The 14,054-nt window shown below is 41.0% G+C and overlaps 1 protein-coding gene across 1 annotated transcript in view; it reads left to right on the forward strand.

The window, feature by feature from the left end:
• Positions 1-14,054, forward strand: part of ly75 (lymphocyte antigen 75) — a 33,611-nt gene that overhangs the window by 6,998 nt on the left and 12,559 nt on the right. The window contains exons 5-20 of the mRNA XM_019886620.1: positions 956-1,075; positions 2,179-2,319; positions 2,416-2,613; positions 3,585-3,742; positions 4,693-4,800; positions 5,611-5,699; positions 5,887-6,056; positions 6,529-6,731; positions 7,313-7,455; positions 7,556-7,634; positions 8,396-8,467; positions 8,779-8,902; positions 11,338-11,373; positions 11,659-11,828; positions 12,130-12,197; positions 12,279-12,355. Coding sequence (XP_019742179.1) covers positions 956-1,075; positions 2,179-2,319; positions 2,416-2,613; positions 3,585-3,742; positions 4,693-4,800; positions 5,611-5,699; positions 5,887-6,056; positions 6,529-6,731; positions 7,313-7,455; positions 7,556-7,634; positions 8,396-8,467; positions 8,779-8,902; positions 11,338-11,373; positions 11,659-11,828; positions 12,130-12,197; positions 12,279-12,355 — 1,956 coding nt within the window. The remainder of the gene's footprint in view (positions 1-955; positions 1,076-2,178; positions 2,320-2,415; positions 2,614-3,584; positions 3,743-4,692; positions 4,801-5,610; positions 5,700-5,886; positions 6,057-6,528; positions 6,732-7,312; positions 7,456-7,555; positions 7,635-8,395; positions 8,468-8,778; positions 8,903-11,337; positions 11,374-11,658; positions 11,829-12,129; positions 12,198-12,278; positions 12,356-14,054) is intronic.

Below are 14,054 nucleotides of genomic sequence, written 5' to 3' on the forward strand. Positions count from 1 at the left end.
AACTTGGACTTGTGTGCAGAGCCGATTAAAACATTTATTTAATAGTCTTGAAGTCCACGTTTATGTCACTTTTCGCATTTACTCTTTGTCCTCACTATTAAGACAAGTCAGTGCACTAGTAGAACGATGGTTGCACCATAAGAATGACCGACTAGTGACTAGTACTAGTGCCACTTTTGGCCAGTTTGTAGACAACTTGCTAGTACGCCAATGTTGTCCTAACTAGTGTGCGGTAATGTCAAAAAGTTGTGAAAAACTGTAGTGCAAAAACATTTAAAACACACTTGTGCTCTGTAGGCCTTTTGCTAGTGTTTGAGTATTTATTTGAGATTGATATCCAGTTTAAGGTCCATGTACCAGTATGCGCTTTGTGTTCACCAGTAAGACAACTTTGATATGCTAGTAGGACAACTACATGTTAGTGAGGCAAAACTGCACACTAATTGTCCACTGTGTGCTACTACTTCTACTAGTAAAATGTAGCTGCCCTACTCGTGTGTGGAAATATTATATGGTACTGTGGAAAAATATTACTGATAAGGCAGTCATTTTACTAGTGGCTGCTAGTTTTTTATTTATACTAAGGAAATTGAATAAATGCTCAAACAGCTTTCTACAGATGTGAGAGTTAGCCTCGGGACTTGACATGAGATATGATGAGATGATATGCGTCAATGTGGTTTCAATGAATCGGCCAGTGACATCATTATCTGACCTTACTCTTCCCTTCCTGAAGACCAGATACCGCATCTAATACCGCATTAATAAGGGCACTTGAAGGCTAAGACTTGAGACGAACACATGCGTGACTTGATCCCATCTCGGACATAATCAGTCATATTGTGATCTTTGACTGTGTCCTTCCACTGGACATTGTCAGTCCTGTTTTTTATTGATTCTGACCTCTCTCACTTTCTGCTTTCTCAATGAGTCCTGTGGTGTATGCTTGGTTCAGTTTTAGATGGTCTCAACATGATGCCGGAGAGGATGTGGATAGGCCTCCATCAGTTAGACGCATCTCAGGGCTGGCAGTGGTCAGATGGCTCTCCGCTCTCAATGCTGCGCTGGGAAACAGGTGCTTGTTCTCCTCATTTTCTTTGATAAGATTAAGATTGCAATAGGTTTGGATGATTTCTGGTCAACTTCCAGAAATTTTCCAATAATGTTCACGGAAGTTAAAGTTTGGGAATTTTGGGAATACTTAGATACACATATTTAGTATTTAATATAAGAAAATCAGTCATTCAACACCACATTTCAATATTTTAAAGATCTTAACTTTCTATCAGTAATAATTCATTGTCTTTGTTTTTTATTTCCATCTCCAGTGAATACCCTGCAATTATGTACAGTACTGAGTTGTATACAATGTACCCATAGTCAGCGCAATTAGATTGCTGATATAATTTCTGCTGAGTCATGTGGCTCACTTTTCTCTCCTCATCTAGATGGCTAAAAAGGTTACAGTAACAAGGTGGCGTGTATGTTGACACAACTTCATAGCATAACAATTATTTCAAATGTTCAAAGTGAGTTGTACATGCAGTATGCTAAAATATACTTTGTATGTAATTTGAAGTTCACATGACCTCAGTAAAATTTGACTGTATTGAGTTTGAATGAAACATCTATCTTGATAAAATCTGGCTCTCAATAAACATTTGGTGTGTGTTGGTGGTGGTGGTGGTGGTGGCGAATGGCTTGAGTTGTTCAGAAGCTCACTGTGCCTGGTCGTACTCTTGCTGAGCAAGCCCATGAATTGCACTGAATACAAGTCAACTAGTTATCGTACTATGGTATAGCTCTTTTCAATCTCTAAAAGTGAAAGAGACTAAAGCTATTAGACTGACATGAGCTCTCTGCTGATATTTAGCGCACGCCACTGTAAATTCTTGATAAAGCTATCAGACTGATATGAGCTCTTTGCTGATACATGGAACATGCCATTGTAGATTCTTGAAGATATTTCGCCCAGACATGCCTGGAACTTGACTTTGTGAAGAAGCCTTTTGAGTCATAAGGGAGAGGGAGGGAGGTATCTTCAAGAATCTGTTGTTCTTGCTGTTAACTCAGCCCCTCAGATAAGGGATACCGTGAACATTGAAAAGACAGCCGGAGGCGAATGCCACTTCTCTGCTCTTCCCTCATGACATGTTTTTGTATGTTTTTCTGTGTCAGGAATGCCCCCCGTCTCTCTAATCATTGCGTCAGACTGTGGAGTCCTGACCACCAAGCAAAAGTATGAAACTGAAGCATGCAGCAAACAACTGCCATACATCTGCAAGAAGATAGTCAACGCTACTCAAACTGGGCCATCGGGTAGCTTACACCTCACTTTAATGTCAACCTTTCTGTCACTTTTAGCCTTGGTTGATTGGGTTGAGAACACATTTTATGGCCTTACTCTCCCTGCAGAGTCACTCGCGTATAAAGAGACAGTGTGTGCTCCTGGTTGGGTCCCGTGGAATGGCTGGTGTTACAAGTTAGTGACGGACAACCCTTCTAACTTCACGGATGCACAGCAGTACTGTAACCACACAGCAGGAGGAAGCTTTCTTGCCAGCTTCCACTCCATCGACAGCAAGGAGATGATCAGCACCAATTTTCATGCTGGTTTGTCTCTCTTAAATGTTTTTCTGTCAATGAATGGAATAGAAGAGAAACACGCTGATATGTTTCGCACTTTTTTACACAATTACGATACTCACAAAAAGGTAAGGATATCATGCTGTGGGACGAAATTTCAGGATGAACTTAGATGGCATTTTAATGATCGGCCAATAAATGTCCGGGTTCAACTAGTTTGTTGAAACAGTCATCTTCAACAATTGATTGGACACGACCTCACTATTGAGAAGCTTCAAACAGGGTGTTCCCAGAGGGAAATGGCCACTGATTTTAGAATGTCACACTCAAGTATCATTAGCAGGTTGCAAAGCGATACAGACACATTGGATAAGTCAAAGAATGCACACACAGCCTTAGAATTTCTCAAACACATCTTGTGAATTTTGATCGTCAGCTTCTTTTTTAGAGATTGTTATGAAAAAAAGTACAGAAACAATGAATAGCTGAACATTTGAAGGATTAAATCAGATCAAATAAAGTTCACCTGTAAATGTCGTGGTTTTTAGGTTCATCCTGAAATTTCACCAGGAAGCCCAATCGCTCTTAACTTTTTGTGAGTACAGTGAACACTTGCTATCTGCAGGGCAAAGGGACTGAGCCTGCCACAAATAGCAAAAATCGCTGAGCAATTGACACCCATAGAATGAGGTTTGTAATTACCTGTAGATTCCAAATCGATGGAGGCAATGCATCTTTTTCTGTTAGATGAAAATATGGCCAGACAAAATAATGCTCTTCTCCTCAGTTCAGCATAGGTGCTTGACACCAGATTGCATCAAAACAATATTTTTGTACGAGATATGCCTCTGGTCTTAGTTTTAATAATAGGACAGGTTACCACACAAAAAAAAAAAAAAATTGGCAACTGGGCAAATCTGTGAATACTCAGCCGTGAATATATAAGGATCCATTAGAGTTCATACTCTAATGGATCGTTGTGCGTTACTTTTTGTCAGATGGCCAGCAGTTCAATGTGTGGATCGGGCTGGTCGGAGAGGGCACAAATCCCACGGTCTTCAAATGGGTGGACCAGACACCAGTCACCTTCACATTCTGGGGCCCAAATCAGCCATTGAAGCCTTCGCAGGACATCAGCTGCGTATTCTACTCCTCGGTGTGTGTGTGCATGTGCGTGTGTGGGTGGGGGGGATGATGTTTCGAAAAGTACATTTCATTTACTACACAAACTAGTTCAAAGTTCATAACAATCAAGTCATATTGGCCGCTGTCAAATGCTGTGGGTATGCCCGTTAAATACTCTTGAACCACGCCCCGTTCAGCTGTCAATCAAATGTCACTGCTACTACCTGAAAAAATGAATTTATCTAGCATCTTTTGTCAACTAATAACTGTTTGATTAATTGATCTAAATATATTCGCTGATAGCATCCAGTGGCTACAATATGTCATTGTCATTGTGGGGCCTTGCTGTGACAACAAGGAGCTCAAAAGCCGTGCCATCGCAAAGCTATCCATACACTGGTTGCCAGATCAGACTTTTTTTTCTTACCTTGCTTTTCCCCCGTCTCTCTTGTGAACTGTGCATACTCATGGCAGACAATGAGGCACTCTATAGCAACCAAGCCAACCGCATGGCACGGTTGCACTGATGACTGCTGATGTGAACAATGGTGCTTTTAATGGAGAAGCTGGGACTCATGCCCAGGCCAAAGTGCATCACTTGGCACCATTTTAGCCACGTCCCTCAAAAATTGGGAAAAATGGAATGGTGGAAAAAAAATAAAATTAACAGCTCTCAATCAATCAGTATCTCAACCCAATTAACTTTACCTCTCTCCAATTGAATTGTCATCCACAGAGATTAAAATAAATTAACTATTTTAACAAAGAAAGGAGTAGAAAGTACTCATACCTGTTACCAAATGTAAAGAATAAATTAAAAAAAAATTGATATTCAAGTTGAGTACAAATACCTGAAAAAACTTTTTCAGTACATTATTTGTAGTTTATTATTTGCCACATTATTTGTACTTTATTACTTGCCACATTATTTGTACTTTATTACTTGCCACAAAATTAAAACTCTTTTATGTCTCCCCAAAGTCTCATGATTGGCAGGTCGGCCGCTGTTCTGAGAAACAAGCTTTCATGTGTCAGACAAAAGGAGAAGTCAGCGAATCATCGGGGACGGCCGGTTGCCGCTTTGAAGATGTGAGTACGGCCTGCATACCGAATTTCAAAGTGTGAAACGCATTCACAATTTGGCCTCTTATTTCGAGTATACTTGAGGCACTGAATACTAGATTGGACTTAACTGTATTTTTCGTCAATTTGCAAGACAGTAAATTCAAGTTTTATGCCGTCAATAAAATCTGATGGATTTATTTCTTGGTTATTTACATGGCAATGATTACTTCCTTGCAGATCCACTGGCACCCAAGCTGAAGCACTTACTTACCGTATTTTTTGGACTTAATTGCTGTGGAGTATAAATTGCTCCAGTCATGCATCATAGATTAAAAAGAAATATACATTGCACTCGACTATAAGTCACATTTTTTGTGGAAATCCATTTTACAAAAAGTGAGGACAAGAGCAGTAGAGGTCGGAGTCACGAACAAAATCCTTGTTACCTAATTGTGTTGATGGCAGCAAATGAGTTCCGGTTGGATTTGCAACTTCGGTTTCCAACTGTGCAAATATTTTTCTTTTCAGTTTAAAATTGCTTACATTAACAAGACTGAAAATTACTATTTTCTCAGAGGAGCAATTTTGCTAATCAATACGTCGATACTTCATAATGTACGTCGCAGTAATAGCTTAGTCCGGCACAGGCTCACACACAAGCGGGACTCTCTTCCCCGATCGGTTGTGAGGGAGCCACTGGGGGTGCCGTACTGTGAATGTCCATGTTATGAGGAGTCAAGCTTCTGTCCGGACTGAATTAGGTTATTGATGTCACAGTTTTTAGACCATGTTTCTGCAATAATATGACAACATATCACTGCTGTTGATATTCAGGGCTGGAGGAGACACGGCAACTCCTGTTATCAAGTGAACACCACACAAGTGTCTTTCAAAGATCGCTGTCACATCACTATAAGAAACAGGTAGGAGTTGGTTCACCTTGCGACTTGACTGGCACCAAGAAACACTTCTGACTTTCGTACTATAGCAGTACTATACCAGTACTCAAACGGTCAGACGAACAAACTGCCAAAAGCTAAAATGTCAGTGAAAGCGGTGGAATTGTCGATGTCAAATGTCTGAACAGTCAATTTTATTTATTTTTTCTAGGTTTGAGCAGGCCTTCATCAGCCGTTTGCTTGGAGATTATATTAGTGATACGCCTCAGTATTTCTGGATTGGGCTGCAGGATGTTAAGAGCACAGGAGAGTATCAATGGCATGGCCAGGATGATTCCCAAGTTCAAGTTACATACACCAATTGGGACTATTTTGAACCAGGTATGTAATTCTGCTCTTTATAAAAATGTAACAATGAATTATTGGTCCATTGAAAGGCAATAGAGTCACATGCAGCAGGGTGGACTAATGAGTCACAAGGCTCGTATGATGAGAAATTACCTTCATGTTAATGAGAACAATATATGTTTCACCTATTTCATCCCCCTCTGTCCACAATTGTTGATTCAAACTCCACATTGAACTTGATCACAATCAACTTTATGATATATTCAAAATAACACACACGCATACATGCACGCGCACACCCATACACATAAGCAACACATCAACTTGGGTTAAATTTTGGGAGGGCTAAGAAAAATGAAAATATATCTTCCTACTCCCTTGTTGATGCCTTTGGCAATGAGGTAATAATTTCGGTCCTGCCTGTTCATCTATTTGTGTTACTCAAAACCTACTTCAAGAAAGTGTTATATTCAAAGTTCTACTCGATTATCCTTTTTTCTTTCAGCGCACGATGGAGGTTGTGCTGTGGTCACCACCACTGCACACGGCCTGGGAAAGTGGGAGGTGAAAAACTGTACGCTCTTTAAGGCTGGCACCATTTGTAGGACAGACCTCAGCCCAGTTATACCACCAGAACCTGAACCGGACCTAACCTTGCCATGCCCAGATGGATGGGTATCCGTACCGGACTCCAAATACTGCTACAAGGTAAGTGAGTGACTGAGTGTTTTGCCAAGGAGATGTACTTCATTCGCAATATCATTCACATTATTCACACAAAAGCTACATAAACTACTAATAAACTCCTTTTATTCACCAGTAAGACAATTCACTGTACGAGTAGCACAACTTCCTAAAACGAGTAGAAAAACAACCTTACCTGTAATGTTTTTCCAACTACTAGCGCCAACATGTCCACGAATAGAATTGCCTCACTAGTAACATGTATTTGTCCTACTAGGATGCCAAAGCTGCATGTATAGCTGGGTATCAACAATATGGAATACCTGTAAATGAGCATTTTTTCACTATCCTTTCACTTGTACAAATGTACCACTTGTCCTGAACATAATTCAACACTCTCGTAGAATGAATAAGGGCATATGCTAGTAGAATGACTGTCTTAAAACTGGATAACCTGGAGATCAGGGATATGGAGTAAATGCTATAACAGCTTGCCACAACACAAAAAAATAAAAAATAAAAAACTTTATACAGCTTTATTAGAGTCGAACTGAATGCATCATTTTAATTCCCACGCTGCTTTGTCTCTTTTTTTTCTGAATCAGGTGTTTCACGAGGAGAGGCTCAGTCGCAAACGTTCATGGGAGGAAGCCGAGAGGTTTTGTCAGGCCCTTGGAGCCAATCTGCCCAGCTTCACCACTCTGGATGAGATGAGAGCTCTGCATGGTATCATGAGAGACACCATCAGGTACAGACTGTGGCTATTTTATGCTAAATGAAGCATACACCTGAATGGCAGGGGCTAGTCCTAACCGGTGGATTGCCATCCAATGTTCTTGTTGCTGCAGCGATGATCGCTACTTCTGGGTCGGCCTGAACAGAAGAAACCCAGCCGACCGCTCTTGGCAGTGGAGTGATGGCCGTCCCGTGAGTAAAACATAAATCTTAATGTTATGTCACGTTAGTGGTCACAGTGTGTGTGTGTGTGTGTGTGTGTGTGTGTGTGTGTGTGATATATATATATATATATATATATATATATATATGTGTGTTTCACACATCCCACACAATTTAAATACATTTTAACTTATGAAGACACTTTTGCATTTATTGAAATACACTTAAGGGCCTGTTCTCAGTTTTCTGCGGTCAAGACATGGGAGCTGCATCACATCAGTCCCACTTTGAGGAACCTTAGAGTCTCTCACACTCATGCTATACGCTGTTTTTTTCGTCATTCCCAGTTAAAGCTTACCATAAAACCAACATATAGAATACATTCAAACACTTTCACCCAAATCATATAACAAATTATGGGTACCTTAATGACAACAAAAATTATATAAATAACATAAAAGCCAAAGACCACTAAGGAAAATAAAGCATCAGTGTTACGGTAAACATAAACCTTCAAACAACTGCTACCTTACCACACATGGAGCAGCAACACATGTAAACAAAGCATACAACATTACTCACAGCCATGCACAGTGTTCTCTGCTATTTGGGAACAACTGGGACTGTGCAACTTAATAGGATCGAATACGTGAACTGCGTAAAAATATAATATCAAAGTTTTTTTTTTTTTTATGTATTTTTTGGGGAGCTCATTCTCTTGCGCATGTCTGTAAGGGTGTGTCCAATATGACAAAATAACAATGATGTTATTTGATATGTCTGTCCTTTAGGTAACTATGGATGTTTTACATGATGACTTCCATGAGGATGATGCGTACAGTCGGGACTGCACTGCGCTTAAGGTGACTTTGAATGTCGTTATCTTTAGTTCATGTTGTGATGTGTTATTGTATGTAAAAATACCTAAATAGAAAATGGACAATTTTTGTCTGTTTTGAAAGAGCTCATATCCGTCGATTTAATCGGCCAGCCAGTTCATCAGTTGGGCCCGACATATTAGCATTATTCGAACTGCTACTTGAAACCTTACTTTCGTTTCACATCAGAAAACTTAAGAGTAGAGTTATCCCCTTCTTGTCGGAGAAGTAGTGATCTCAACTTTGTATTTTTGCTGCAATGACATTAATGCAAAAAAATGTATCCCCCTCATTAGACAATGAAGAGAACTATGAAGCATCTCCTCATATTTTTATTCCACGACCTCCTTCCTACATCTTTCCACGCGACACCGTTTCACTGTGATGCCAAACTGGAATGGGTCTGCCAAATCCCTCGTGGTAAGACATATCAACATTAAAAAATCTGAACTAAAATGTTATCTGAGCAAAACGGCAAAGAAATTACACAAATGACTCTAAAGGCAGGGCAACGAAGGCAAGGCAGCTTTATCTATATACTGTAGCACCTTTCACACACAAGGCAACACAATGTGCTTCACACAAATAAAGAAGCAGCACTAGAATCATTTAAAAACACGATTAAAATCATAAGCAATGAATAGAAAACAAAAGAAGCTTACAAAAATTACTGAAAGAACGCACATTGAAAATATTTAAACATGTTAAGAGAAAAGTTTTGTAAGTCAAGTATAGTACAATACAATACATCTTTATTTACTGTATGTAGCTCTTTCACAACTCCTGCACCTGAACCATGTTTGGACTATTCCATTTAATGCCACCCAAGTTTCCAACCTGTTCAACAGTATACAGGCGCTCCCCGCTTTACGAACTTTCGTGTTGCGAACAACGGTACATACGAACATTTTTGCGGGTACAGGTATGTCGAAAAATGTTCTCGGACAGAGATGCTGTCAGTCAGATTTTGTATTGCGCGCCTTTTTCCGAGTACTGTAGTACTTCTTTCCGCCGCTAATACCGACGTGAGGCGCTGTGAGAGGAGGAGGAGGAAACGCTTGTCCCCATGAAGAAGTTCGAGACGGAACTCTCTCCCCCTCCATCATCTCCTTAGCCTTCGAGTACATCTTCCAAAAGTATGTTAAACTTCATTTTATTACACTTACATAAGCCTTAAACATACTTATATAAGCCTTAAACATACATTCCATACAAAATATAGCACTGAAGCAACTTACGTACGAATTCAGCCAGCGAACGATCCTTCGGAACATATCTCGTTCGTTACCTGGAGAGCGTGTGTACATGTATTGTAATCAAATGCTGCACGGAGATCCAACAAGACTAGCTCTGACACCTTATGTCATTTACTACTTTAATAAGGGCTGTTTCTCTACTTTGATGAGGTCAGAAACCTGATTGGAATGCATCAAAAACTCAGTTTGAAGTTCAAGAATTTGCTGAATTGATTAAGAACCATTTTCTTGACACTCTTGGTTAGGAAAGGAAGGATTGAGATGGGTTTATAATTTGCTACCAAGGGGACATCCAGCACTTTCAAAAAGGGGTCTGATGGTGGCGACTTTCAGCGCTTTAGGAAGCTTGCCCAACTGTTGTAAGCAGTTGATGATTTGCTACAACTCGTTTTGAACACAATAGTTTTGAAAAAGTCCAATGGTATTGAGTCAAGTCCGACAGTTGATGGTTTCCACTGCTGAACCAAATCTGTTCAATTTTTTTTTTTTTTTGATGATGTGCCCTGCGATACTGTTAGTAGCAAAGGAATTGCATAAGAAAAATCGAGATTGAATGCTTACTTCTGTAAGTGCAAAGATCCTGCGATTATGATGTCACTGGACAGTGAAAACTACCCAAAAAGTACTTTCAGTTGTAACATTCTTTTTGCTGAACTCCTTCAAAACAACATCAAACAGCTGCAGCTCATTCAGAACGCGGCAACTCGGTTACTGACTAAAACAAAGAGCTCAGAACATTTTACTCCACTTCCAAAGGCTTTACAGTGGCTGCCAAATAGCTGAATTTTAAAATTCTGCAACAGGTCTATAAATCACTGAATGGTTTGGTCCCGGAATACATGATAGAAATGCTGATTAACTAAACCCAGTAGGTCTCTGAGAATTGCTGAGTTGGGTCAGTTTCTTTGCTTTACTTTTAAATGTTGTTAAAATTTGCTGCCACTGTGTTTAAATGTTGTCAATATATGTCCTCGTCATTTTTGGAAGCTACCTAAATGCTTGTAGGTGGTGTGTCTTTGCTTGTAGCACATTGAGTTGCCTTGTATATGAATGAACCTGCCTTCTTTTGCCTTGATGCTTTGCATGTGAATACAATACAATACAATACATCTTGATTTATATAGCGCTTTCACAACAGTGATTTAGATATGACAATGCTGTCATGCACAATTAACGTGTTAATTTGGAAAGTCGTTTGAGCTTTTATTCAAAATCCTGGATATCTACTGGGGCTCTTTTGTCCCACAAGTAAGACAGTTTAGCGCACTAGCAGAGCGACTGTCTTCCTAGTCACTTTTGGTCTCCTTTTACAACCTTAAAATATCAAGGATATCGAATGCCGATAAATGCTGAAATTACTTTTTATAGATTGAAGCGTTTGGTTCTCAACAAGCTATTACCATGATATGATTTTAATCATCTTTATTGGCCAAGTATGTAAAAATACAATGAATTTGTCACCGGTAGAATAAGTCACAGCGGTAGCAACTATAACGAATGAGTGAGTGAGTGAGAGTGAGAGTGCGAGAGCCTTTGTATCATGTAAGGGGACTGTTATTGCTATGACGCTTAAAATCCAATCTTTGCTTTATTCAATAGGAAAGACCCCAACGCACCCAGACTGGTACAATCCAGGTAATACAAGTATTTACTTATTTTAGTTTTTTATTCGCATTTTTCCCAATGGTGTACCGTAATTCAGGTCCGTTGTGCCCTTGAAATAGACTCATCATGCATGTTTGTGACTGGTTCAAATCTAAAGATTAAGTTTTCAGAATTTCTGCAGTTCTCAAATTTGCAAAGTCCCATGATAATGTATGATGGGAATAAATCTTTATGACAAAACAAAATGTTTTATATTCATGCTTGAATGTTGTGTCTTTTTTTACATTAAGTTGCCAATTGTGTTGTGTTTCCCAGGTGTGCACCATGAGACATCCATCTTTATCGATGGTAGCGAGTATTGGTTTGTGAACGAGCCTTGGCTGACTTTTGAGGAGGCAACACTGTTTTGCGCGATGAATGGAAGCAAAATAGCTTCTCCGCCAAGCTCCACCGCTGCCAGACTCATCCACAAGAACCTAGAAAAGGCAAGTTTTCTCGGAATTAGAGCCAGTAACTCCTGAGTGGACACGCATAAGGCACAACCTAACAGTAATATGTCATGTTTGTCAATTTTTGTCTCTGTGGTTCTAAATGTCATGGTTGCCAAATTGCATTGTTACATACTGAAGGGTAATTCTGATAGTTTGCCTATTTCACTAAATTATCCCAAAGGTTTTGTGAGGACAGTGTATATTACAAATTACAAACACGTCTTACAGTCATGCTTCTGCAACTTGCAATGCACAAAAAGGCTACCAGTATTGATTTTAAAATGATTCTGAGCAGTTGTCAAGTTCTTCCAAGCAAGGTTGGTGGGTCAATATGAGAGATCCCAGGCGGATGTTCCCCATGACGTAAGGCAATACGCTCACACAGAATTGCTGTTCGTTTTGCACTCTTAATTTACAGCACATGTACATGTGTATGTGTTCCAGGCATTCGCGGCTACACTTATATTATTCAGCTCTCTTTGGCAGATGCACCTCCATCAGTCCTGAGAGCGCCATTCCAAGTGAGTAAATAAGGTTGAGCTGAGCGTGTTCAACCCGCAGGCCTTGTTTGATTTCATTACTCTTCCTTTCTTTGTTAGCCAAAAATAGTCAGTTTGTTATGCTTTTTTTTTTTTTTTGCGTGAAGTTTTTAACCGACATCCTTTCTTGTTAAAAGAATATCCATTTGTTTTCATTGTTCACCCCTTCAATTTTCTTTTTTCTTTATTTTTGCACAATGCACAGGTTGGAAAACAACCTACAAAATTATGCTTTTTTTAAATATTCTCAGTAGTATAACCACCTTTTTCTTATATTGCTAATAATGCAGTTTTTCTACAGCCATCTAGAGAAAGGTTTTCACTTTTTAGATTAAAATGTATGGTAGATAATTTCCATGGTCCCCAGACGGAATCTCCAATTCTTCCCCAACAACAAACCCTGGATCACCAAGGAGCTGAAAAAGATCATCAACAGGAAGAAGCGCATCTTCTTCTCGAGCACCGAGGTCGAGAAGAAGGAGATCAACAGGAAGGTCAAGAGAGCCATCAAGATCGCCAAGCTGCAATACAAGCGCAAGGTGGAGGAGAAACTTAATGGCGGTAACCTCCGTGCAGCCTGGCAGGGCCTGAAGAAAATGGCAGCTGTGAACACCACCTCCAGCACCGCCCCCACCGTCATCCCTGGGAGCAGCCCAGCCTCCCTCGCCAATGACCTCAACTCCTTCTACACCAGGTTCGAGACTGATAACTCCACGCAGCTCACCAACATCAGGTCCCACCTCCAGCCCGGCAACTCCACAATCACATTCCACACTGAGGACGTTGTGAGGGCCCTCAAGAGGACCAAGATCAACAGTGCACCAGGAGCCGACAACGTCAGTGGCCGGGTCCTCAAGTACTGCGCTGACCAGCTCGGGAGCGTCTTCCAGCTCTTATTCCAGTCCTCCATGAACACCGCCACCGTCCCTAAACTGTGGAAGCACTCCACCATTACCCCCATTCCCAAGAACAATAACCCCAAGACCCTGAACGACCTCCGCCCTGTGGCCCTCACCTCCCACGTGATGAAAGCCATGGAGAGGATTGTCAAGCAGCACATCCTCACAAAGACCAGCTCACGCCTCGACCCCCTCCAATTTGCATACCAGGCAGGCAAAGGTGTCAACGATGCCAAAGCCTTCATCATCGACACCATCCACAAACATCTGGAATTCCCCAACACCCTGGCCAGGCTTCTGTTTGCTGACTTCTCCTCTGCCTTCAACACCCTGCAGCCTCACATCCTTGCACAGAGGCTCAAGCAGAACTTCTCCTTGAACAACCAACTCATCCTCTGGATCCTAGACTTCCTCACACACCGTACACAGAGAGTCAGGATCAACAACAACCTGTCTGACCTCCTCGCCACCTCCACAGGCTCCCCACAGGGCTGCGTGCTCTCGCCACTGCTCTTCATCCTGATGAATGCAGGTCCTCACACCCCAACAGCCACCTGGTGAAGTTCGCTGACGACACTTTCCTAGTGTCTCTGCTCTCCGGCTCCACGCAACACCATGGTCCCGCCCTGCAGCAGTTTGTTGAGTGGTGTGACGCCTCCCGGCTGGAGCTGAACGTCAGCAAGACCAAGGACATGCTGGTGACCTTCTCCAGAAAACAGAGAGAGCTGGCCTCGACAATCCCCACCATCATCCAGGGGACTCCAGTGGAAACTGTATCAGAA

The sequence above is a fragment of the Hippocampus comes genome, unplaced genomic scaffold, assembly GCF_001891065.2.
Source record: "Hippocampus comes isolate QL1 unplaced genomic scaffold, H_comes_QL1_v1.1 scaffold261, whole genome shotgun sequence".
NCBI classification, from domain to species: Eukaryota; Metazoa; Chordata; class Actinopteri; order Syngnathiformes; family Syngnathidae; genus Hippocampus; species Hippocampus comes.